The sequence below is a fragment of the Amblyomma mixtum genome, chromosome 3 (genome assembly GCF_055824585.1).
Source record: "Amblyomma mixtum isolate Tamu chromosome 3, ASM5582458v1, whole genome shotgun sequence".
NCBI lineage: Eukaryota > Metazoa > Arthropoda > Arachnida > Ixodida > Ixodidae > Amblyomma > Amblyomma mixtum.
Genome location: NC_143014.1, coordinates 153443305 through 153470447, shown reverse-complemented (window position 1 = coordinate 153470447; position 27143 = coordinate 153443305). Strand labels below are relative to the sequence as shown.

At 43.6% G+C, this 27143-nt stretch overlaps 1 protein-coding gene across 3 annotated transcripts in view; it reads right to left on the bottom strand.

The window, feature by feature from the left end:
• Sec24CD (COPII coat complex component secretory 24CD) overlaps positions 1 to 27143 on the bottom strand; it is a 52786-nt gene that overhangs the window by 11560 nt on the left and 14083 nt on the right. For 2 of the 3 annotated variants that reach the window (XM_089581576.1, XM_089581575.1), the window contains 11 exons: positions 26154 to 26262; positions 23056 to 23183; positions 21880 to 22018; positions 20484 to 20599; positions 13685 to 13809; positions 13468 to 13546; positions 11830 to 11942; positions 9760 to 9853; positions 8527 to 8643; positions 5888 to 6058; positions 4415 to 4468 (listed from right to left, as the gene is read on the bottom strand). In XM_089581576.1, coding sequence (XP_089437702.1) covers positions 4415 to 4468; positions 5888 to 6058; positions 8527 to 8643; positions 9760 to 9853; positions 11830 to 11942; positions 13468 to 13546; positions 13685 to 13809; positions 20484 to 20599; positions 21880 to 22018; positions 23056 to 23183; positions 26154 to 26262 — 1245 coding nt within the window. The remainder of the gene's footprint in view (positions 1 to 4414; positions 4469 to 5887; positions 6059 to 8526; positions 8644 to 9759; positions 9854 to 11829; positions 11943 to 13467; positions 13547 to 13684; positions 13810 to 20483; positions 20600 to 21879; positions 22019 to 23055; positions 23184 to 26153; positions 26263 to 27143) is intronic. The other variant, XM_089581577.1, reaches the window with a different exon arrangement.

Below are 27143 nucleotides of genomic sequence, written 5' to 3'. Positions count from 1 at the left end.
GTCCCCAGAGTCTGAAAAATCAAATTTCCCCCCCAAAAAATCATTAACTTATTGCCAATAGGCTGGAGGAAGGGATGAGTAGTTTTGTGCACATCCTGAAGCTCCTTATGACTAAATCTCACCCCGTGTCATGTACACAGACGACAGGCAAGCGACTGCTTTCATTAGCTGAGCATATGGTGGATGCACTGCATTTGACATGTCGCTGATGAATGCATGTGTTGGGACAAAGTGTAGACATGAAAATGAACCCGCCGCTGTGGCCACTACGCTGTGCCCACAGTACGAAGGGCCCTGAACAAGAAGGAGAAGATGGCAAAACGATAAGAACCAAAAAGCGGCCAAAGCAAGTGCTCCATCGGCATTGACCTTCGTAATTAGGCCTAGCAATTAGAGCCAAAAGTGACATGGCAGTGATATGCACTTTGCGGTGGCTTGGGTATAATGAGAGGAGCCTTGCCAGTAATTGAAATGCCAGTTGTTGACTTTTACGATATAAACCTCAAGGTTGCAGTGCATTTTGCCATGGGTACGCTCACCTCACTTTGAAATGCACCACGATTTTCTTCCATGCTTGCCTTCTCCGTAAAGCCACGTACTTCGCTACAACCTCATCCCTTATTCTGGACGAAAGATTCTGCATAGATGAGTTCCGCAAACTGTGGCTACTGCTCAAGTTTGTGTGGGGCACAGCATCCAAGAACGATACGTACTCAAAACCACACGACCAGTGTGCTGAATCATAGAGAATATTGGCCCCGCCATTTAACAAGCTCCCTTTTACCATGAATTTCATTTTGTTTTATCAAGTCTTTGATCTCCCTTGCAGTTTGAATGAACGAAGTTCAACTGTGCCCATTATATGGCAGCTAAGGTACTGGTGGCGAGTGTGAACGAAGTCCAAAAAAATTGAGCAGTCAGTTCCGAAAGGTGAAATTTCAGGCACTCTTATACATTGGCTCTACCGGACATGTCGCAGCACCGCAAAAAAGTTCAAAGAATCAAGCATATCAAAAAATTCAGGGGTCCGAATTTTCAGTTGGCAACTATACCCTGGTTGCTTCTAGGAGACTGGCAGTACGTTATGACAAGCAGTAAAGCGGGCAACATAGAAACATTTAAAAGAAAATGATTACAGCACAAAAAAAAAAAAAGGACAACAGGTGAAGATGGGATGAGGATAGGCACTGAAGCATAAACATGTCTGGCATTACAGAGTACTTCCGTAGTTATACAGTAGCATAACACAGTTACATCACGCAACAGCTGTAACCATTCGATCACCACCATATAAACTTATTTCTGATGATAGATATAGACAGTGAATAAGATGCCTGTGTCATGTATGACCGTATCAAGTTTTTTTTTTTTTATCACAAAATGCTCCGATTTATATATGGCCTAACATTAGTCTAAGAAGTTCATGCAAGACAGCATGTAAAATGTTACGGATGGTACAGGGTTACAATACTCAACGTAAAAATTTGAATCAAGATATTATTAATAAATAAGCTCAGAGTGCATAAAACTGTAATGGTCACCTCAGTGCCTGAATAGTAAAACATTCTCATAGGAAAGGCCAAAACAAAAAACGGTTAGTGACCTAAACCATTCAAGCATCATGTTCAATATTCCTTGGGTAAGTTGCTGAAGAGTGAGACTGAACATATGACCTCGCCAAACTTTATTTCATGTGAACCTCTCTACCCATTTGCCATGTTTTTGTTAAAAAAAAATTCCGTATTTTGGGGTTTGCGGCCCTTTTCTGTAGCATAAGTCAACTTACTATAACCACTTGTTCTTGTGTGGGTCATGAAACGCTTCATTTCAGGGCCATTATTTTCATAAACAATATGAAACACAGGTTGCACTAAAAAAACTACCCCAATAAAGAGGTCTTTTTTTTTCTCTCTCTCTCTCTCATTTAATGCATTTACTGTATATTGCCGCATGTTAAGTCAACCATTTTTTTTTTAAAATCACCATTGGAAATTGGGTGGTTGACTTATACATGGAGCCAACCTACACGGGGACCTAAGACAGTTTCGCCCGAGCCGCAGGTAAAATGCACCCCGCGCCGGTGCCTGTTCCCACTAGGATGCGTGGACTTCCATGTTCAACAAAAAATATTGCTAATTCACACGTGAATTGGTTCCGCCAATAAAAATTCCAACTGTGCACTGTTTAAACGGCTTGCTTTGCACCGAGTCCCTTTCCCGGATGAATGGTGGAAAGTGCGAGAGCAAGATCTGGTAAACTCCAAAATCCGAAACTACAAGGCTGTTTGGTTTGCAACCAGTCAGCCGGGCTGCACATGAGGGAGCCAATTCATTGCCTTTGATCCCCATTTGCCTTCGGCTGCTGGTTTTGCGATTGCACTGCTGAGTTTTATTGCTTTGAGCTGAGCACCTGCTGTGATGCCAACTCACAAGAAACTACAGAACGAAGAGTGCGATGGCAGGGCGGAGGGTACGCCTCGACTTATATCTGGAGTTAACTTCTTTTTTTTTTGGCCAGCAAGGGCTGCCGAGTTCGGGAGTCGATTTATGTTCAGAGCAGACTTGTAGACGGCAATATATGGTACTTTATTACGTGCTTTACCATGCCATGCACAGCGTTTTTACGGCCGTGCAATGCCTGCCTGCCATTGTACACAGTGAGAACATTCATTCAACACAACAGTGGCGATATTGAACACACAAGAAGCAGGACGTTGATAGCATGGGTACAATGATGCCAATAAGATGGACTCTCCCTTTTAAAATGCCCCTTGTGAATAAGCCCAAGATATCCATTCAATTCCATTCGGTGTCTTCTGCTTTGTGGACTGGAAAACTATATTGTTATCTGAACCGGGTTTTATCCTAAAACAAAGGGCTGGAAGTATACGTCCCTTTTCCCCGTTGATTGAAATGCATTCGAACTAAATGCTACAATTATGAAACCACAGATGAATCTGGTTGCAAATATGCCTTGACTGGGCCTGATATCAATTTAATAATTATGCTGCTGTCCACAAACTCACTTCTCATTCATATCTTGAACGTGTTCCACTTCTTTTTCACCCGTAACAACATGGAAGCACACACACAAACGTACATGCTGACAGCCATGCCTGTAGCCATGTAAAGGTACAAACTACACACTACAACTAGTAGCTGGAAGAGAGAGGCAGCGATAAGAGTGCAGTTGCACTTAAGGTTTCCGGTTCCCTGGTTGTAACCTGTTCATAAGGCTGAATAAATTCTCACATGGTAAATCTAACAACCACACAAAAGAGCCGACGTGTATGCTATTGAAAAATGCAACATGGGCAAAAGGAGACAGCACATATTCACAAATCCACATAAGCAGATAGGGCAATAAGGAATCCATGCTGCATTCAGATGTACAAGGGATTGTTTTCATGCAAGGAGCTTGTTATACCCTGTGCCACCTGGTAAAGACATATGAAACCCAGCTGTTCACAGAAGAATAACCAACAACATGGTCTAACAAAATGCAGCCTTTGTGAATGTAGCATGCTAGCCTAAAGATCCAAAAGTCTTTTCAAAGTGGTTTTTCCCATGCTGTAAACACTACATACATCAAGGGCCATTACTTACCACTGCTCAAAACTAACCCAAATGCAATTTTTCTTAATACACTGAGTACTGTCGGGAGCAAGATTGGTGTACATTATGTGAGCTGACTACAATGCATTGCACTGCCATGTCACTCGGGCTCATGGTATCGAGGCACATTGAGGGGAAGTGCCACAAGCTACTCCTGGCCCTGCCATCTCTACTATCGTTGTGTAGCCCACTGCATATGATAAGAAAAATTTGCTCCTTTTCTTTTCAAACAGAACACTAATAAACAATGGAAAGTGCACACAGTCCCGTGAGCTCTGACCTTAAGAGTTGGCCACACAATGAAAAGAAGCAATAGCATATATTTGTCAAACAACAACGGGAAACAATTCATGCAAGCCATTTTGTGTTAAGGTTAGTACTTGAAAGAAGCTGCGGTGAGGCTGCCTGCCTTTACAGCAAAAATAAAGAGGTAAGTTCCAAAAACACAACTGGTACAAAATGGAAACCAAGTGAACTAACTAAAGACCAATTTGTTCCAAATGTGTTTTAAAAACTCCCAAATGCTTATATTTTGACCGCACTGCTGTTTAAGAGGTATTGACATTTAAGAGTAGCAAAGATTGCTGAAGTCAAAAGAATTGCATGCTTCCACACCCCCACCCATGCAACCCCAAGCCGTTTCCATTCACATGCCCTAGGAAAAAGAAAGTAAAAAGAGCTGTGCCCAACCAGGATTACTGCCCAAGCTCATGGAAGCTCAGCACCAAGACCTGCCACCACTTAGTCCCCTCCGCACGAGCTGATGTAGTGTGTACGTCACCCAACAGTGAGCGGCCTACCTGCAGGCCCTGGACGTTACTTTCCCTTTGGACTAGCGCTTTGTCGGCTGTGCTCTGGAATAAAGTGTTCAATGCACTTGTAGCTGCTCCTCAAGAAAGAACATGTATCTTGGCTACACCGTGCTCCCGCTATGCCGGTTTACAACAGTTCCTTTGGATGCTGATGTGTGGCATAGGCAGATATCAACTTCCAGCTCAAAAGTGTTACTCTCTTTCCTGCTTTCGAAAAGCCAGCAGCAAACAAGTGACAGGTATTCGTGGTCCTATCTCAGTCACAAAACGGAGTAATAGACTTCTTCTATAAGCGCACACAGCAAAGAGTACAGCTACTGGTTCTGCACAGCTATCTTGCACAGTAGTCCTATTCAGCACAATCTAAAACACACTAACACAAAGAAGTTCTTCCATGCAAGGTGTTCCATCGAGTAAAACCTAGCTGATGAATAATGCACTGCATCCTGTAAGGGTGAAGCTGGCAGTGTGGTTGGAAGCCATCCTGTGCATCTATTTTGCAAATAAACAGGCATCATATATTTACGGCATACTTGGGAAAAAGTTAAATTATCAATTTGTGTAATGTTTACATTTTAAAACTTGGTAAAATGTATTACACTACGGCAGCTACCATGCATGTAGACTTGTTCCCCCAAACATAATGTTGGGTGGAACCTACCACAAAAATAATATCTTTCACTCTACTATTAGATTTAGAACACAGGTGAAGCCAGGTCAAACTGCTGGCACAGGAAACATATATTCTAATTATGCAATACTCATTCCGGAACACACACTGGAAAACTGCCTGGCAGCTCACTTTCTTTTTATTATGAAGGGCATCAGCTTAAAAAGAATTGATGCTGTTCCTTTTTACATTAACAGGAAGAGTCTTTACAATCTGCCAGTCTTTACAAAAAAAGATCTTCCGTCAGATGTGCATCGGTAACACCTACCGTGAAAATATACTCTGCAAATGTGAGCTGAGCGTGAAGATTCCATAAATAAATAGATAAATAAATAAGTAAATAAATGCAATGATGAGGTCTGTAGTAAATTAACACCGCAGCCCCGTTACGGTTACCGAAATGAAAAAATTGCACAGCCTGCCTTGGTTGAACAAATCAATAATCTTTCAAATAAAAGTCTTAAAAAAGACTGCATATGAATGGGCATAATCAACTTTAGATACACTTCAATACTAAATATCAGTTCTCTTTGGGCACCATGCAAAAAAGTACATCTGAAGAGAAAAATCTGACATTCTTCCCACGTTAAACTGTTGTGACCCAAGAAGCCAAGACAACTAGCTGAACAAGCAACACTGGGTAGTTTAAGATACAGTAACAAGCTTAGTATGGTAAGAAAAATGGCCCATCCTGATGTAAACGCGATGCAACCCACACAAAAAGGATGACTGGCTCAGCTGAGAATACCTTCCACTGTAACCTATGCTAAGTGCAACAGCTGGCTTCTCACCTGGAAGTAGGTGTACTTGTACACCTGGCCTCCGGTCATCTTGGCAACTTGGCCCACTGTTGCCACATCCACATAGGCATTGTGAAACAAAAACAGGTCCACACAGCAGCCAGCCGCCACACACTCCTGTCCCAGTTGGTTGTAGAAGGGCGACTGGGGCGTCAACACAGACTGGAACCACACAAGAGAGCATCAGAGACACTGGCATCTATTCAGCTGCAGCCAGTAAGGTACAAATCACACTAATAAACACTACTCATGAGATTCAGGAGACTGCTGCTTTCATCATTACAACCACAAGTAAAACGCTTATGTGAAGCAGGCTACCCTGTTTCACAACTGGTTTCGGTAGCAGAAGGCATTCTTAGGTGCCTCTGTGCTCATGAAGTTAAGGGTTCCTCAGGCATTCAATGATAAGAAAAGGATGGCTGTGATCCCTAATGTTCACACCATTTCACACAACCTAAAGAAAATTGCGGGAAAGGCAGACTTGAAAGTGGTCTTCCTTGTTCCCCACAAGCTTAAGGGGGGGGGCGATCAGAAGTGAAATTATTTCTTGGCGTAGAGCAACGAAATTTGACATGCCTACTGGGAAGAACGCTGAATGCTTAAATACAAATTTTACAGAACTACCACCTTAAGTAGTTTTGACATAAATTTTTACATGCTTCATAGCAACACCGAACTTGCATAAAGCCTGGCCTGACAACAAAACATAGTAGGAGCCTGTAGTCGCTCGAGTTTTATCCAAAGGAATGCTTGATGCGGTGACATTCTCCAAATATTTTTAGCAGCCCAATTTCTTTCGACACAGAATGTTATATCCACACATGCATAATGCACTCTCCAAATATTTTTAGCAGCCTGATTTTTTTCTACACGGAATGTTATACCCACGCATGCATAATGCACTCATTGTCATATCAAATTTGTGACGGAGTGAAAAAATGAGAAAGTAATTCAGAAATATAGGAACGTCAATGCATAAAGAATTATTCATGAAACACAATGCAACAAACAACATCAAAATCAGTGATGCCATTGTCATGAGACGCTTCCTGCAAGTAGGGAAGTCAGGTCAAAAAACACTTTTCAGAAAACTGGCACAGAAGTAAGAGCAGTTCATAGGCATAAAAATGCCGCATGACTTAATATTTAGTAACTTTGGCTGTAGGGGCCTTTGTATATCTCTGACCATCGTTTAAGCAGCCCTGCATGCTTTTTTTTCTAGTGGTCCCTTTTTGCTGAGTGAGTGCGAATTCGCGCTCAGTCACCGACACCGCGCAAAGAGAGTAGTGGATGCTGGATACTTCATTCTAAGCCGTTCCCAAGGTGACAATGCATAGTTACAAGTGTCCCTGAGAAGCAATTCATTTGCAGACAACTGGCGACGATCACTTCCTCTTCTTCGGGAGGACAGGCAAGGCTTGCGCTTTGGCCTTTTACATGCACGCTTCATTTGAAACGTGCGACGATCATCGCTGGCGCACAGAATCCCGCGCAACAAAGAAATATACCTCGCAGAATAGCACCCGCAGACTCGCGAACTGCCGATAAGTCAGCAAAAGCGTGCACGCATGCCACAGAAGCAGACTGCCCAAGAAACGGCGCCAACCAGCAGCCACACACAAGGCGCCTTGTGTGGGGCTGAGCGTCATGTGACAGGCCAGACCAATTGACGCTAAGCAGCAGCTTTCTGGAGGCCACCACATGTTAACTTTTTGTGCTTTTGTTTTTCATCGCGCAGACACACGAGCCGACAAGAGGAGAATCACGGTAAAATCAGCTTTCCGGCAAAGACAGTCTTGATGCGAGTGGCAGTGCAAAAGTGGAGCTATCGCGCCTAAAAATCTGCCATTTTCACAAAGATTTTAGTCAGCTTTTGCTGCCTAAGGTCACTAAAACACTGTTTAAAGTAAATTCTGGGCTGTTTTCGGGATATGATAAAAAGGCTATATAGACACCAAATCTGATGTTTTCTAAAATCCAATTTTTTTTTCTTCAAAATTTATTGCTTCCCGTTGCCTTGAGGCAAGATTTAAGTGGGACAGACCAGTTGTTGTATCAGTACCCAGCTGCGCGAGCAAAACAACGCGAGAAATTAGACCGGTGGGCTTCTTGCCATTCACTGCAAAAAGTGTCGGGACTGTGTTCTGTCCCTAAATAAAAATGCCGTATCACAGGAAAAAATAGTGACAAACTGGCACAAAAAAATCACTGAAGCACAAAACACAGCATGACTTGGGAGTAACTGCATCAGCTCACTGTCCATCTCATTACCAAGAAAAGGGCTCGTGCTCCTAAGTATGGCCTAGTAATTTGTGTCACTTGTTTCTTTGCTAATGATGTCATTCTAGTAGCTTGAGGGCACACAATAAAATGCATGTGGGTTTCCCTAAATAGATCAGTTGGAAGTAGCACTTGTCCATGTCAAATCTTACCACTTCCAAAATGGCATTTTAGCACAAACTAGCCTGATCCACCACCCCAGTGTTTATCAGCATTACTTTTAATTTCTCCACATTGCATTCTGTACTCTACAAAAGCCACACCAAGATCCACAACATCAGCCGAACTGTGGAACTTTGACACTCAGGTCTCTTGTGCTATAAAACCACAATACCCTCAATAGTACATACCTTTTCTTTATCAGTGCCGAGAAGCTTGCGGTCATCTCTGTTCTTCAGCTTTCCTGGAGCATCCGCAATAGGCAGGCTCGTATGCATCACGAACAGTTTACCTGAACACTCAGCCGCCTGCAAAGAACAACATACAATTTTCTTAAAACTAAGTTTAACTGGCAGGAATCAGCACTCCAGTAGCATGATACTAGATAGAGGCCATTGAAGATGAGAAGTCAGCACATAAAAACAGTTTTATTAAAATGATAAGCATGAACTTAGCAAAAAGAGCAACAAGTCAAAAAAGTATACTGCCAATGAGCTATGCCAGGATGTGGCTTCTATAACCCCTAATACATGGCTAATAAAATGTTCAGTAAGCCATAAAGTATTACTAGTGCTCACTGTGCAGCAAAGAAACCCCGGGCGGTAAGCGAACCTTCTTGCACGGCACAAACAGCCATAATGTTGTGTACCCAACTAGCAGAAAAAGAAAAATCAAAGAACTATGTAGCCATATGTGCCCCAGTCCAAGCCACATTTGTCAGCTCTTTGCTGCTTCTTTTCAGCTGTCGTCAACTTTCACGACAGCTGACAGCTAAGCATGACATTCATAACAAACAAAAGATGTGACACCCCAGGCCAACTTGTTCAAAGAGAGAGAAAAAGAAAAGAGAAAGAAAAATAAAAAAAAAAGGAAAAGGAAGAAAGTCAGCAGTTATGAGGTGAACTCTGATTGGTTAAACATGGAGTGCATAGCAAGTGCTGTGCTCAACATGCCCCTGCGCTTCCTCTCTAGCGAGGAGATAGTCTCAAAAACAAAAGTGGCAGCTCTGATGGGAGACTTCTTGGATATCCTTTAAAAACTGCTTGAACAATACACCATACCGGCCAGCAAAGTTGACAAAAATATATAGTAGAAAAAAACAGACAGCAATATATATAAAGGAAAGCAATGGAAAGTGATGAAATGCAGTTTGAAGCCATGCTGCCATGAAGCCTCTGTGCACTCCTTGTCTGATGCACACACCACGAGACATTTATCCCTGTGTGGCCTAGCGTACAGGTCTCCTTCCAGACTAGTGTAGCTTATACTACAAGCAGTGTGCATGATATGGTCCTAGCAAGCTTATAACAGTAGAAAGGCTGAAGGATAAGAAGACTTGTGATGGCACAGGATGCTTCTTTAAAACCGTTAAGCGAATGTTTTGCACTTTCCAAAGATTAAAGAGCAATTCAAATGACAATTACCTTGAGGGCTTCCAGACCAGCCTGAATAGCTGAACCAAGGACCGTCTCAGTCTCACGAGTCTCCCCAAACATTACAGGAATCTGCTCCAAAAGGCTGCGGAAGAAAAATGAACATACAAGTAGTACATCTGCCCCCTCAGATCAGGAGCTCAGATCAGGAGCAGGGGCAGGTCAGGTCAGGTCAGGAGCAGAATAATAAAAAAAAAGGAGGGGAGGGGGTGCCCCTTCCAAGTAAGAAAATTTACACAGGAAAACCATGCTGAAAGCCATTTTTTTTTTTTCAAGAAAAAATTCTAAGGCCGATTATGATACTCCCTAATACGAAATTTGAGTGCAGCTCTGTAGGTGTTTTGATTTTGCAATATACTGAGGTAAAGAATTTGAGAGATATGTGTATGTACGTACAGTTACAAAGCACTCTTCATTTTCCCCGGACACTCTTTCTTCAAGTAACACTCCTCTCCCAGTCTTTGAATGTCATACAGGTAGCTTTGTATTCAGAGAAATGGATGGAGATATATTCAACCCACTGCACCAATGCATGGTTCGTAAGCAGATGGTTTATACTAAGAAGACAAAGTTGTGAGTGGCATGGTCGATATGGACAATCACGTGCAGCACATTTCGCAGTACCGCCCACCAACAGAGTGAAGCGTGGTGTGGCTGCAAGGAGGCCACCGCAGACAAACCTCCCCTCCCCCTAGTGATGGACCTCTGCACATGCATTGGTGATGGACGACGGCAGTGTATGGCACGCACCACTCTGGCACCATCTATGAGAGAGTGGCGGTGCACTTCCGTTTGCTCAACACAACCGGCACAACCAGTCTTGAGGGAAGCATGCTTGTTCTCCTACCAGTACTCCCCTCTCTCCCCGTGCGCATGGTTACACCGACGCAGCTCCACCCACTAGCGGGTGCATAAAAGCTGCGCTCAAAAATTTTCACAAATGAAATACATGGTTCAAATAAGACTGCCCCACCCCCCGCTCAACCCCTCCAACCGCCCTATCTAAGAATGACCCATTAATCCACCCCAGCCATAGGTACATTTTGCCTGTGCCAGATTGGTTGGTTTATGGGGTTTAACGTCCCAAAGCGACAAAGGCTATGAGAGACGCCGTAGTGGAGGGCTCCGGGAATTTCGACCACCTGGGGTTCTTTAACGTGCACCGACATCGCACAGTACACGGGCCTCTAGAATTTCTCCTCCAAAGAAATTCTAGCCGCCGCGGCCGGGATCGAACCCGCGTCCTTTGGGTCAGCAGCCGAGCACCATAACCGCTGAGCCACCGCGGCGGCGCCTGTGCCAGAACATGCTTTCTAAAAGCATGTGCACATGAAACAATGAAAGCACAAGAAACGCCAATTACAACAACGTAAGGTTTAATGAAAAGAAGACTGGCTGCAGAATACAATCATTCATCGCCCCAAGGGAAGAAAACTAATGCACGAACAGAATGAGTTTGGTTTACTGATAGCTGATAGTTCTTATATGGTTTGCAGCATGACCTGCTAGAGCTTCTTTAAGTGCTTGTCCTATTTCATGCAATAAGAGGCCATTGACGACTACAGCTGAGCATGAGCCTTCCCAATTTTTTGGAGCTCTTCAAATTCGGGGCGATTCACCCGCAAGGAAAAAAAAGTAAGGCTTGACTGCCTGCCTCCTTACTAAGGAGTTGTACAATAAGACTCAACCTTAGGATCTGCTAACAGATTCACTACGTCACTTGAAAGTTCAAGATTTTGTTTCTGTATATTTTAATATTCCAGGCACAGTCCCACAACTTATCCTTGACAATGAGCAGCTTTTTATGAAGCTTGGACCGTGTCAAGCACTGTTTGCTGCTACTCCCATTCCTGCAGTCTATACAACATGGGTCAGGGGACATGCATGGTGACAGTTTTTTTCAAAATAGGCACAAAAGATTGAAAGTTTTTTTGTTTTTTTCCCCCAGGAAGAAAGAGGATAAGATGAAACTTGACATTATTGCCAGTCTACCACACAAGAGCTGAAAGTCCACTGAAAGCTTTTAGAATTGATGGCCACCAGCGAGTGAGGACAGCTTACCTATCGATGAGGCTAGAGGCCTCCTGAACAGAGACGAGGCAGCCATCCAACAAAGGCACAAACATGTCATGCACGTCTGGTACCACCAGCATCTGTGGCTGAGCCAGGCTGGCCTGCAAAAAAGCAAAAGATACTCAGCACCCTCTATGTGTTTTTCCCAAGGTCTACAAAACAAAACATGTCAACTTCATTCTGCCTCCATAAAAACAGGCCCAGTTAGGACTTGTGCTCTTTTCCACACAACGGTATTGACTAATTGGCGCGACACTACACTAGTCTGCTTTTATATCAGAGAACCTGATAATTAAAAAGAAAGAAACTAAAATCTGATGTCTTGAATTTGGAGTACCATGAGCAGGACTGCCAAATCAGCCAACTGCAAGTAGGCAGCTCATCTTATTATGAAGCTGCAAGCTCAGGCGGCATTGCAATACTTCCAAGATAGCACAATCTAGAGTGAAAAAGCAACCTGCAGTAGCAACGGAGTATAACACTTTTCTCTCTCTATAAACTGACTGAAGCAGCAATTGCCCTCATACTCCTCACAATATTCACACACCAGTTCAACTCCGCCATAACGCCATGGCAATAAAATTTGCAATCGAGAGAAACATTCGGTTCTAAATCAATGACTGAAGACAGTTAATGCATTAAAATTTGTTGCAGAGACTTCTTTGCATACAGTCTAGCTTCCAGAAGGCTACTACGAGTCAAAGCTAAATTTCCTGTTTACAAGTCAAAGATCACTGACATGTACTTTTGGTGAAATGCAAATATAAACAGCGTAGTAATATACTAGTAGTCCCTTGTTTTCACCAAAAGCCAAGCCAAAGGGTATGGACATTGCCACTCTTTCACGAGGATGCAGTTGTGTTGGTGGCGACGACAGCAGTCCTCCAAACTCTTCCAAAATGCTGAACTCATACAAACAAGTGCAATGAAGCAATGCTGAAAGCACCTGCAACGCAATCCTGAGACAAACATGACACACACAAGACTCAACTCCACTGGCCTTGCTACAGGTACAGAACACATCGCATTTGTGTAGAGTACTGCAGTGGAACACTGCCCTGCAAACAAAGTAACACCTTGCTGCAGCTGCTTGGTTTTGGAGGCACTGTTGACATGAAAGTAGAGCCACATAGGCCCACAAACTAGGTGGGCATGTGCATATTGCCCGAAAACCATCAGCTACTGTCTAATTTCACTTTTTAGTCTTTGCTGCACACCGTTTGAGTGCTCCCTCCAGACCAGTTAGACACTGGCTGCACCCGACATGTCTGTCATCTCAAGTTACCATCATACATGATGTGACAAAGTTTTATCGTTCAAGGCTGGCTTCTCTGCACAGCAAAAACCCCTTCACCATAAAAATGCGAGTGCAATGCTGGTGAGCCACTGTCTCAGCAAAAACGTGTGAAACGTGCAAGAGGAAACTACAACAAATTTCAGCTTCAACAATGTGCTGTAAGTACAGAGGTTTATTTTTGAAGTAAGGTTCACATTAAGTGTGGCACACCCCCACATAGCATTTACATGTGGCAGACCACTCAAACAGCACACTCAAACAGCAAACAGTGGTAGGCATTAGGATGGAAAAAAAACCCACCATAACACATGCCAGTAGGAAGGGCATACCTTGAGATTGTAGAAGTGCACAACACTGCTGTAGGTGATAAAACCCACACGCACTTTAGATTCAGGCTCTCCTTCAGACCTGCACAAAGAAATCACAAATAAATATAACACTTTAATTCAAGAAGGAACAATAGCAAAAGCAAAAGAATGGCAATTTTGACCTCATTTCATTTCCATGGGAGTCCACTAGACAGACTGCAATCACAAGCAGTCTTACCTGGGCAATTCTTGAAGGATAGTCTGAATGTGGCTGCAGAAGATATGCACCAAACCATTTCGGATACTGTTGTACGACACATCTAGCAGGAACAAGAAGGCTGGAGGCTGAGGAAACACGGAGTTCTGAAAAATAAAAATAAAAAGGAAATCAGAACTAAAGTAAGCACAAGTTCACTCACCTTGACCCATGATAGTAATAAGGCAGTAAATGTAAGTGAAGGGAGCTTTAACCTATGAAACAAACCCCTCAGCACTCACCGATTCATAGCAAACAAGCCTGCCCATTGGTACATTTTCCATAAGTTACAGAAATAGGTATTGCAAGCTTTCTTTATGTATCTGCCTATGTCTCTAATATGTGGTGAAGGCTTCCAAAAGGCCTTTAACACGTGTAGTGCTATGCCGTGGAGCTGCTATATGCCACTGTGTGGGACAAGTTCAAGGAACGATAAAGCCATCCATTACCACAAGTTTGTTTGACTACAGTGTCACATAAAATGGGCAAGAAACCTTCCTCAAGGGAAACCCGGTAGAAAAAAAAAAAAAAAGATAGAGAGGAAGGGTGGTGTGTAAGTTTTTGGTATAATTCCCTATATTTTACTGAAGAGTGCTAATAGCAAACCACTAAGATCAAGACTGTGCCTTTTTATTTCGCACACTTGCCATAAGGGCATAATTTGGGTTCACTTCCATCTTCAGTTCTTGCCATTTCCAAACAACCTGCAGTACTTGCAAAGAAAAAATGGGCAGATAAAAAGGAAACTGCCTTGAACCTATCGCACTGATGATGATATGGAAGAAAGAGCAGACGCTGAATGTAGAGAGTGGGGTGAAAGCCCAAAACTTTTCCCATGCATCACACTGTGCCCTGAAGTACCACACTTAAGGAACTTTGTAAAGTATTCATAAAATGCTGCAGTACTGGGAAATTGGGCTGGCAACACTAATTTGTCAGTGGGGCGAATGGCAGCGCATGTAAATACAACTTTTTATTTCTCTTGTACTTCATACGACCTCGGAAAAAAAAAAAAAACAGAGCTCTCGGTTGAATCAGCTCTTTTATGTTGCTTTTTAGGAGTAGTTGCTACATATGTGTTCACCAGTATGAAATGACTTCATGCAGCAAAGCAAATAAATATAGTTATGCTAAGTCCACTACCCTGATGATGGCTCAGTTATAATGATGAACTGTCCAATACATTCTGCAAGAGTTATGAAAGTATCCATGGGCGTCCGGAGGGGGGGGCAAGGGGGGGCGGCTGCACCCCCCTGGAAAATCACTCACTCGAACCGTGAGTGATGGCCGCACGTCAGGGGCGGCGGTGCGCTCAGCCAAAAGAGTAAAAGCGGCTCCGCTTCCACGCTTTGGGTCACATCTGCGAAGTGCCGCGTCCGGGGACGCGTCGTTGCAGACATACAGCGGCACCGGCGAGCATGTGTTTCGAGCTGTCTTGAGATGTGTGCCTGTTTCTTTGATCTCTAGAGAGATAGCGACACGGAGGCAGACAGTGCACACCCCGGCCACCGATGAATTCTTCAGGAGGGAGGGACAAATCAGCCGTGTCCATCCCCGCTTTGTCGGGCTGCTCAAGGGCAAGCGGGCGATGAGTTGGCGCCGCCGCCGCTCGCTGTCTCCTCCGATCCACGGGAGAGCGCAGTTCGGTACAAGCGCCGCTTTCAGAATCTTCGGCAAAGGGGATTAGCTGCTTTTGTTCACGGCGACGCAGTCTCCAGAGGCGCCCCCACACCAGCGTTCCTTGCGTCTTCTCCGGAAACCAGCGCCTTTGGTCAAGGCAGCCCGATGGCGCCTGCCTGGCTCGCCTGTCACCTCTGGCTGGGCCTCAAATCCCAACAGCGCCCATGTACTGTGCGATGTCAGTGCATGGTAAAGAGACCCAGGTGGTCGACATTATCCGGAACTCTGTACTAATCCGTCCCTCATAGCCTGAGTCGTTTTGGGGCTCTGAACCCCATAAAAACACACAAAACAAATTTTCCGACCGGAGTGGCGAGTGTCCCTTCCCCTCGGAAGTCGCGCGGCGTTCCTTGCGTGTGCGCGCCTCTGTGTTTGTGCTTCGGTGTTTTTAGTGGCCGGTTGTCAACGAAGCTGAGAACAACCAAGACAGCGGACGAGAAAACGACGAGCGGCGAGTAGTGTGTGTGCAAATACTCGACTGTGCGGTTGCGCGAGCAAGATGGAGCGAGGTGTATGAAGCTGCGAGCGTGCATTTATCTTGTAAATAAGTTTTCGTTGTATATATAGTCATTTTTTGTTTTCAACGTACGCATTCAACCGTTTTTCCAATCAATGTGTATATATTTTTAATACTACCAACCCCGAGGAACTCCATAGCCAGCTTTGTCTCGCGCGGTCCCGAATGATGGACATTCGACGCTTCTTCAAGCGTCAGCGGTTGTCTGACGAAGCATTATCCAAATGCGCCCCTCCAGATTCTGGTGTGACATGTGACAACGGTGTAGCATTTGAACAGAGTGATGCAAGCTTTTATCACCGCACAGTAGCTGATGTCGTCGACTCCATGGAAGGGACTCTGTCAACAGTGAGTTCAGGTGATGCAGCAGGCCGAGATGATTCCATTTCTCCTTTCTTGGGATTTAAGTCCGGATTTGACCAGAGCGATGCAACCTTTCATCACCGGACAGTAGCCGACGTCGTCGTCTCCATGGAAGTAACTCCACCAGCAAGCTCCGGTCACGCAGTAAGCCGAGACGATTCCCTTTCTCCTTGCTTGGGATTGAAGTCCGGAGACAACATCAAGAAAACAAATAACTTGCCTCAAGAATATGACTTAGGAGAGTTTCTAGGCAAAGCTAAACTCACTGGCATACCGGACTTTTTGAAGTTACGTCTTCTTACTAAGCCATGGTCGCCAAATGTCACATATGATTTTAAGACGGATGTAACACCTGGAAAGAGGCCTTTTCGACATCAATGGCTGGGAGATTACGCCCCCTGGCTTGCGTACTCAGCGACAGCGAAAGGCGCCTTTTGTCGTTTTTGCGTCATTTTTCCTCCGCGTGTTCACCGGGGTACTCAAGGTAGTTTTATCGTGCGCGCTTTCAGTAACTACAGAAAAATGCACGAGGCGTGCAGGGATCATGTAAAATCCCAATGGCACCAGGAGGCAATGACGGCCTCACAGAACTTTATGGATGTGATGAGAACCCGTATGCAGCAAGACTGAGCACTCTTCTCCACGAAGTGATAGTACCTTTTTGCATTTTTATTAATTTTAATTGTTTCTTCGTTGATAAACTCCAATGTATCTCTCCTAGCCTCGCTTTAATTTGCTGTTTGTATTTTTTCTTTCATGTGTGTATTTTACTTATTTATTTTATTTATATATAAATAAATAAATTTTCTCCGCAAATAGTGCCTTTTTGCTACGAACATACCCCCCCCCCCCCCCCTCCGGCGCCAGAACCAATGGGGCCCCCCCCTGCAAAAAATTCTGCGGACGCCCTTGAAAGTATCCAAAGAAGTATCTGATGCTGAGAATCACTTGTAAAACATTAACTTAAGTGTACATGATGGCACTGTGTTAATGACTGGTGTACACCACAGGAGTAATTGGCAAGGACAGTGTCATGCTCCTGAACAAACTCTCTCTGTGTATAGTTAAACCTGGATGTAACGAACTTCCATATAGTGAATTCCTTGATATTACGAAGTTTCTCAAGCCCTCACTGCCGGCCCTCCAGAAGCGTGCATATATTTGTGAACTCCATGCAACGAAGGTGTTGCGGCGGTTGACCCTGATATAATGAACTCGCTACGCTGACTATCTGTTAACTGGTGCTGCTTTAAATAAAATTTGGCTGAACACCATTAAAGTTTCATAATGATAAAACACGAACCACTATGACAGGAATGTCTACAACCGCAACGAGCAAACACAGTTGTCAAAAGTGCTGTGCTACACTCCGACTGGCACCTCTCCATTTAGAGTGCAGTAATCTCTGAAGCTTTCGCTTTTGTACTGTCTCACCAAATGACACCACCAACAGTTCATGTCCAAAAGGAGCACAAAATAGCAGGATGTAGCAAAGAAGATGGGGGTCAGAGCAGTGCATGCCCATCGCAGCCGCTCAGTGTACGGCGGAGGGCACTGATGATGTTTGTCGAAAACAAGAGCCTGTCTCCTAGGACAACGGTGGCCGGGCAGACCGAGAGAGGAGACACACAGCAAGAGGCCTTCTCCCCGCCTCACGCATAGAGTCGTCATGCAAGCCGAGGTAGCGATGATAGTGACTGTTGCCATTGTCGCATTACACATATATATAGTAGCGTTATAACGCGATTTCAATATGTTTCTCCATGTTTAAAACTCTGAGTTATTGGGATGCACTCTGTGTGTTTGCTGGGTGATTTATTCCCAATTTACTTTTCATTATTTTTCTTTTTTGCATTGTCCTTTTGAGTCTTCCAGCGAAAACTGCAAGTAACGAAAACCTGCATGTGTAATGAAAAATTGCGGACTTTTCTCAATTTCACTACCATGTTTAACTGTACTGAACTGGCATTGCCATTAAACAGCTTTGGTTGTTTCTTACACTGGAATGTGAAGCATGGCTGTTGGATGAAGCATTCATTGTAACTTTGAAGCCTGTGTGATGCAAATTACCATCACATTGGCCTTTTCTTTACTCTTTATTCAAGAGATTAGCCCACAGCGCTCAGATTGTGTTCTTCAATGCTTCATGTTCAATGTGCCATCGTCAAAGCACTTCTTGACCACGTCGAATTTCCTCCCCGCTGCACGCTTGCCGTGTTCGAGAGCAAACTTCCTGTCATGTAGCTATTAAGGTGCTTGCCCATTGTGCTAAAATTGCAACACTCAGTTGCAGCACACGAAAGCCGCAACTACGGTGAACTACCATGCTACCACAACTCCCGTGCCTTTGACAGCCACAAAAAGCTGGAGCTCGTGATACTGACGCCGATGTGGATAGCAGGAGCTCGCGGCCGGAAGAAAAGTTGACGATAATGATGATGACCCGCGGCCTCAGGCACCATCCGCGGGCGGCACCTGGCAGCTCCTGTGCATGTGCCGCGACCTCCGCGATCATGCGCATGCATTTCGAAGGAAATTCTTCAAGGGTCGTGGAAAGCTTGGGTGCGGCCCTTACACAAATTTTTTTCTAAAATATTTACATTGGGAAAACAGGGTGCAGCCCGTACATGGGTGCGGCTCTTACACGCATTTCTACGGTGTGCGGTATGTGTGCGGAATCCCAGTTCATAATCAACAGCCCATCTATTTTTGTCTCACTGTGAACACAGCACCTGTATCGATGCCAAAACATAAATGTTTTAAGGTTTTTCTTCATAATTCACCTCGGAGAGTGTTTGTTTCTTGAGACACAGAATTTTCCTCGCAAGACGGGTTTCTGTCGAACCCTGAACTATCTTATAACAAGATAGTTAATTCACCTTGGAGAGTGTTTCTTGAGACGCAGAATTTTCCTCGCATGACAGGTTTCTGTCGAACCCTGAACTATCTTATAATAAGATAGTTCAGATCTACTCCTCTTATTAGTACACTATAAACAGAATAATCGCTCTTTAAATTAAGGTACAGTTGGTTTCCGCAATGGCTTCGGCAGCGAAGCGAGCTAGGCACCCAGGCGATAGCCACTATCAGAGTTTGGTCTACTTGTAGGTCGCAGCAGGTCGTTCAATTGCTACTGAATGGCCAGCGAAATTTCAGTTCGACATACTGAAAGACTTTTGTATACTTTGCACAGAAATTTGAAGGGGATAAGCTGTGTGTTCGATAAAGCAAATAATTCAAAATATCCGGGTTCGAAATATCTGGGATTGACAGTACCAAAAACAAGCGTCGCCATGAACCGATCCTTACTGGACGCCTGACGTAACATCAATGTAGCCTGAACTTTTCCCATTTAATACAATGCACTCTCGCTGCTGAGAGAGGTAATTTTCTACACATTGGGTGAATATTTATTGCTCAAATTTTATTAACAAGCTGTGAATGTAACACCGCATCAAATGCGTTATGAAAGGCTAAAAAAAAACGCAGTCTATTTGCCCACCCTCATCGACGACTGAAGCTAAGCCATGGTCAAATTCAACGAGTTGAGTGGTGCAAGAGAGCCCCTTGCGAAACCCATGCTGCTCTGCAATAATCTGTTCAGTGTTAACTGGTTCACTAGTGCTGTGTATAAGATATGCTCAAGGATTTTACATGCTAATGATGTTAACGATGCATGTGCACAAAAAAGTAAAAAATAAAAATAGAAGACAATCAGAGAACATAAGATAGGGCTGCAAGGCAAGCGCAGCATTACCAATCAAGCTTAAAACTACATGTGGCTTTATCATTTTAATCAGTGTTCTCGAATTTTGCAAACTACAGCCCATTACATCCTAAAAATAGTAAGCACCACCAGTCATCTAGCTGCTGCTGCAAATGTACAACTTCTTGCTTGTAGCTTATCTATAGCTGTCTCAGACAAGCAGCATTTTAGAGCTGGATAGGGAACTAGGTGCCTCATGTTGCTTAAGAATGACGCAGAAGGCCGCACCTCGTGCGCATCCATCAAGCAACCGTGCCACTGCGCTCTTGGGTAAACTAGGAGTGCAATTATAAGCAAGCTTAACATACCGATGCTGATGCCTGAGGCGTGTAAGCGTAGAATGCAGAATCCCCAAATGGCACTGCACTTTACTATCAAAATGACATATCAGGAAAACCCATGCACTATTTGCAGACATGTCCATTAACATAACAGCCAGCCTGTGTTATAAATACCTTGCAGTACTCCTTGGTGGCAACAATTTCGTAAGAGCCAAGGCAAAGCTCAGGTCGCTGGAACTTGTCTGACCGCTGACCCAAGTGGTCCAAGTGGGCGAAGTATGAAGGAGGCACTGCATGTGACCAAAAATAAGCTCGGTATGATTGCAACGTCAGAAACACAACATGCAATATCAGAGACTGCAATAGCACAACCAGAAATATTTCCATATCAGATGGACCAGGTGTACTATCTTTGACGAATCTGTACCAAGAGTCAGCTGGTCACGTAGTGCCAATCATTTTACAAGTAAACAGATACCTCTCTAGTTTTCTGCCCATTTCAGATATCATCCTTTGTGGCCCTATGCCAGGCACCTTGGCTACCTTCTCATGGCTAGAGAGATGCAAGGATCCACTCAAGGTCATGTACACAATGCGGTTCCGAAGGATGTTTCCCTATGTGAAAAACAATGACAGCATACAGCACAAGTGCTCAAGAAAAGCCTGCTCTGCAGGGGCATGTTACACAGCCAGTTGTTCAGGTTATTTTACGTGCTCGCAAATGGTAGCACGACAAGGCAAAAAGCTCCTTCATGATTTGCATGAGATTTTCAAAGGAACGTTTTCGATGTTTGACGTATTAACACTTCGAAATATCTAAGTTCGGAATTCGCAGCTAGAACAGGATATTAAATGCATAAGTGCCTTTTTTTATTTCACTATGTCACGCAACAACTTTTACCCAGCTTGAGAAGCACAATAATAATTTCCAAAGAGTAATTCAATGATTTACCAGTAAATAGTGATTTTATAAATTGACTGAGGCGATTAGTGTGCGTGTGCATGTGTTGAAGGCATTCAAGTCATGACTAACACAATGGCAAAAGGGCTAAAACTTTTTCTGCTTTGCATGTCTATGCCAGCCTTAAAATACTGCTGCTGAAGGGAGCTACTGCTGAAGTGCAACTGGCCCAAATTCTACCCCAAAGTTACCATTCCTTTTTCATGCCTCACTTCACTACATAAATACTGCCACGGACAAGCGAAGACGAAGTAGTAGACGGACGGAGGGAGAAGGATGGAGGGTTCAGACACCGAGCACTTCAGTATTCTCGACTGCACAACGTTCCAAGGTTACATAACATCAATCTAATTGCATTTATCTTGCACAGGAGATCTTCAGAACTAATATACAATTCCAATGGTTCATAAACTTCCAATCTAGTGCTTTCAACACTCAATGCTACAAGCAACTTCATTTCCAACTGAACTGCATGTGCACAAAAGGTAAAAACAATAAAAAAATAAAAGAGAATCAGAGAACATAAAATAGGGGTGCCCATGTACAGGCCCATGGGACTTCAGTGAAATGGCAATAGGTGCTGAAAGTGATCATCAGTGATAGTCTTACCCTCAGTAGTAGCCTTGCAGAAGACGCACTGGAAACGGCGCCCGCCGTCAATGAACTGCATCAGCGGACACATGTAGGCCTTGCACCGATTGCACCGCACAGGGCCTTCTTCCCCGAAGTCGCTCAGTGGCAGGGCACTCTGCACATATGACATCGCCAAAGGGCTGCTGCTGAGGCAGGGCCCTTCTTTGCTAGCCTAGGCTACAAAACCAGCGCAACACACTGTTTGTTTTACTCTTGCATGCATGCCAAACCAGCCAACAATGAACTTCCATGCAACAAGGACAAGAAGAGACAAGAGCAGTAAAACTGCTTACCTTCAGAGGGAAACGTTCTTAGCCGAGCAAAATGTGACTACGCTGCTTTGTTCAACCCCAGCAGAAAATAAAAGGAAGTGTACCACACACAATACAACTTCAGCTCTATTGAGCAAAGACAAAGCTCCATTAACAGTTCAGAAATCACATCTGATTCTCTCGTAGGTGTCCTGACACCTTTTTTAAAGTCCAAACTATGCACCTCATGACAACAACTGCAACAAGATCCTCCTTCATCCTGTGCGCAAATCATCACAATGGCTATCAAGTTGGATATGCACATTTTCATGCTAATTCCAGAATAAGAACAAATTTTAAGGCAAGAAGTCAGCTTGCCAAAGCATTAGGACCTATTTGATTGCTCACACAATGAGCATAAAAACAATGCTCGAACTGCAACTGCCGAAGTTTGCAGACTACCTATGATACAGGCCTCAACAAAGCATTGCATGATTATTGTAATTGAACACTGAGGATTCTTAAAAATTGCAAATTATTGCAAATTACACATTCAAACATATACTGCTGCCGACCAATCTTTCGGACTCTGCAAGATCTGGGAAACGGCCCGAATAACCAAACAGTCCTAAAATTCCGTGAACTTCAAAAAAGCTAATTTTTTTTTTTTTTAAACTGGTCTTAAAAATCGCGAACTTCACTGCTCCCCACGCTCCTATTGCAAGCAATAATACCAGACGGTATCTGAGCCAAGGTTTACAGCGCAGAAAGGGGGTGTGCTTGACGACTAAAGGACAGAGCAACATCTAATGCTGTGTGCAAAAATCATTCTGCCAAGACTACACCTACGCTTCACACTCAGCACCAGTAACGGCAATCCCAAAAGGGCACCATATCCCACCTCTCCAGGGGCTTGGCGTGCGAAGGGGCTGATGCAAAGGGCAAATGGCAAAGCTGTCTGCCTCAGCATTTCTGGTGTGCAAGGTACACTGTAGATGGTAGAACGCATAAACCGTGGGCTGCAAATGCCTGCATGCAGAAATGATGGCCATGTTATTGTGTAAAACTATTATTTAAACATCAACATTGTGTGCAAGTACATCCTTGAAATCAAAAAATGTCAATTTCTATACATCAATACCAGTGAAACCCAAGACTATAAGAATAAGAAAACTAATTTACACACAGTCTTGGAAGAAAGCAATACACTTGATACCAGATATACTGAACCCGGATATATCGAATTATCGCTCATACTGAACAGTCTCAATATCCTCTCGAAAATTCCATACAAAAGTTTAGCACTATTGTTTGCGTTTATCAAACTCCCATTCACCGGAACGTTCAATATATTGAACGGAGTGCCAAGCCTCTGCAAATGGCACTTCACCTAAAGGCAATCACGTGATCACTTTCTGCCCATGGAGACGGGTCGGTTGCTTGGCCCTGGGGATCTGCAGGCGGAGTTAGCGTCGTAAAACTGCGTGACGAGGGGAATGTGACGTATGCATGAGGGTAGATTCAGCCTCTCCAACTTACTTTCCACACGACATTGCTATCCTGCTCAAGGAAGGCAGCCTTTGGTGCACAGCTTGTCGTGCGGTGAAGCCAACCTAGCTGCCCGAAGCCTAACGGTGGCTCTCACCTGATGTGCTTCACTGCTGAAGGCATTGCGGAAAGTCCTTAAACTAACCGCACCTTAATTTTAATGGCTTCATTTGGTTTATGGAGTTTAATGTCCCAAAGCGACTCTGGCTATACAAGACTCCGTGGTGGAGGGCTCAGATAATTTCAAGCACCTGCGGTTCTTTAACGTGCTTTGACATCACACAGTACACGGGCCTCTAGCATTTCTCCTTCATTGAAATGCAACTATCGTGATGCTCAGCATCGTAACCGCCGCGCAACCGCAGCAGCTCTTAATTTTAACAAGAGATTATACTATTCACAGTGTACTGGTAACAGAATTAGACCTCTTGTGATTGGCAGCGGCTAGTTTGAAAGCTCTGCCTGCAGTGGCTTCGATGCAAGGCAAACTAGGCCTAGCAACTCCTAGTGAGCCGTGTGATGCCAGCATGCCTGCGGGCAGCACATCGCTGCAAGAAGCATGCCACTAGTGCATGTGCACAGTATTCTTGCTTCTATGTTACAGATACACTTATCTTACTCCGCTATTACTATATTTAATATAAAAAATTTTCGACATATTGAACTATTTCGCAATCCTCTCCGAGTTCAATATATCCGGGATCATCTTTACCGCAAGACAGAAGGATGAAAACAAGCCAGGTGAGTTAACTAGACAATGCCCAGCTGACTGCCTTACATAAAGGGATAAAAGGAGTGAAGAAAAACTGAGTCCATCATGTCTAATCAAACATTTAAGTAGCCCTTTGGTGGGCTGCTATGCAATGAAAGAAGTAAGAATTAATGGCACCTTATTATGTTTCAGCACAGTTATACTGTAATCACAACTGACCTCAACTTAAGAACAACATAAGTTCTCAAAATGTTCCAGCCAAACTCTGTCTACAGCTGGTTACACTACGGGACAATGCAAAGAATTTCTTGGACAGCAATCAATGATGCAAACTGACAAGTTGCCAGGCAAGCTACAGCAACCAATTGAGGCCAGTCACAACAATGACAAGTGCACTCTCTCGCATACCGCCTTTTGCCTGTAGTAAAATCATGTAAACAGACCTGACCTACCACCTCAAACTGCTTCTACAAATGTGAGCATTTTAGTGTTCAGTTACAGAGTCTCCACAGAAAGGTTAGGCCTTGACCACAGTATCCTGAAAACAATATGGGACTGAAGCAAAGGCAGAGGAGTTTACTTTTGAGGTCATCATTTTTAGAAATAAATAGTTAGGATGTCCCACGGCATCAAAGAAATGAGAGGAACTGATCAAAATGGTGACAGATTCAGCAACTAAACCAACGCATACTCTCGGCGTTCTGCGGCATTAAGCGGGATCTGCACAATACGAGTGATGTCACTCACTTTCGAAAATGAGCATTCTGAACAGAACACCAACACAGACCACCCTTGTTCACACAGAAAAGACCAGCCTAAAATACATGTTTAAAACAGATTGTCACATATTCTAAAGAAGACTTTGCAATAGATATGGGGAGAAAATTCCCACAGACAAACATATTTGACTTCTGCACCTGAAATTGTACCAGACAAAGATGAACAAGAATGTACAATTTCCTTCCCTCCAGTATGCTTGAATTTCTTTGATCACGTAAAGACAGAATGAAACATATTTTCCAGGGTCCCTGGAATATCACTGTAACTTTATTGCATGTGGTAACACTTATTTTTTTTTTCTTACAGTTGCTTCACCCAAATTATATCTAACTCTTTAATGCCTAAATTATGAGGAATCAAAAAAAAAAATCATTACCTCCACACTAAGCTAGCTAATGTACCCACATTCAAAATCCAATATTAGTACCACTGAAGTTTGAGAAACCAGTATGTCACGATTTTGAAACAATGGGCACTTGGTCCAAATTATACAGCTACTCTGAGCTGTGCAAATGACCAACTCAAAAGCCTAGAACCCTCGAAGGCCAAGAGATAATAGACAATTTTTTTACCTAACAAACGTTTTCCTATTCTTCCCGCAAAAAACGCCCCAAAATGAAAGCCAAGGAGTTGTTGACTGCTGCCTGGATATCACATATTTGTGGCTCCTTTTGCTTCCCACAGATTTTTCACAGAGACACCAAACATTTTGATCGGGAAGTGATGGCTGCTAAGAACATGGTGACAACAAACATTGTATGTGAGCCCCTAACAGTAATGAGAGTAAATGGCATGCAAACAGTATGCACAAATTCACAACACTCTGCGTTAAAGGATTAAACACTACAGACAAGCTCACGCACACTTAATACTCTATGAAAAGAATAACTTCCAATACTCCTGAAATGCACTGACCAATATCATTTCAGCAACAATACACAGCTGACGGTACAGCTTACCTTCATCATGTACAATAAAGTCTGTAGTGACCAGTGGTGGAACTTGGCCCCTCTTGTTAGTGTAGAATGGGCCACCATGAGCTTTGCGGTCATCTTCAATCACCTGGATCTAGTAAAGGCAAGAATAGATTCCACAGAAAGATGTTTAATTTTTACGTGCCAAAGGAACATTGCACACCACAGTGGAAGGCTATGGATTAATCTGGACTTCTTGAGGTTCTTTACTGCATCCCAAAATCTCAATAGATGAGAATTTTTGCATTTTGTGTTCACTGAAGTTCAGCTGCCATGGCTGAGATCAAACCCATGGCCTTGAGCTCAGCAGCTGAACACCGAAGCCACTAAGTCAATGCGGGTGTACCACAAGATTTTTACACACCATTTTTGGAAGTCTGACCCCAAAGTCAGATCATGAACACTATAAACAAGCAGTTATCATATAATAGCCTGTTCAACAGAAAAAAGAATAAAATATATGTATGCAGCAGCAGAAAACCACATTAGGAAACAAATGATAATGTACCAACATTTACTGAAAGGCCATATCAGAGAATTTAAATACCGCATGAAAGGAAACTTGCTTCCGAACCATCTTCGAGAGATTATCAGCCTCCATACAGAAGATGTATTTAAAAAAAACTTGAACGTGACATTTGGAAGTGAGTAAATTGAGCTATCTATTTTGACCCTGGAAGGTTGGTTTAGATGAGATGCAACCCTGTCACCAACTGAACCCTCCATTTTGCCTAACTTAGCTACGCTTCCTGCATAACTCGAAACCAAATACCTCCTTCAAAATGACAGTCACAACATTGTAGAGGACTGCCATAGAGCTGCACCTGTTCTGTGAAGAGAAAAAAATGCTTTTATAGTATGCTAAATGATTACAAAAAAAAAAAAAGAAAGATTGTGAAGGTTAAGAATGGAAATTGAAGCTTTTCAGAAAGCAAAGCATTTTTGGAGCAGAAGCTGAGCAAAGCAATCCTATTC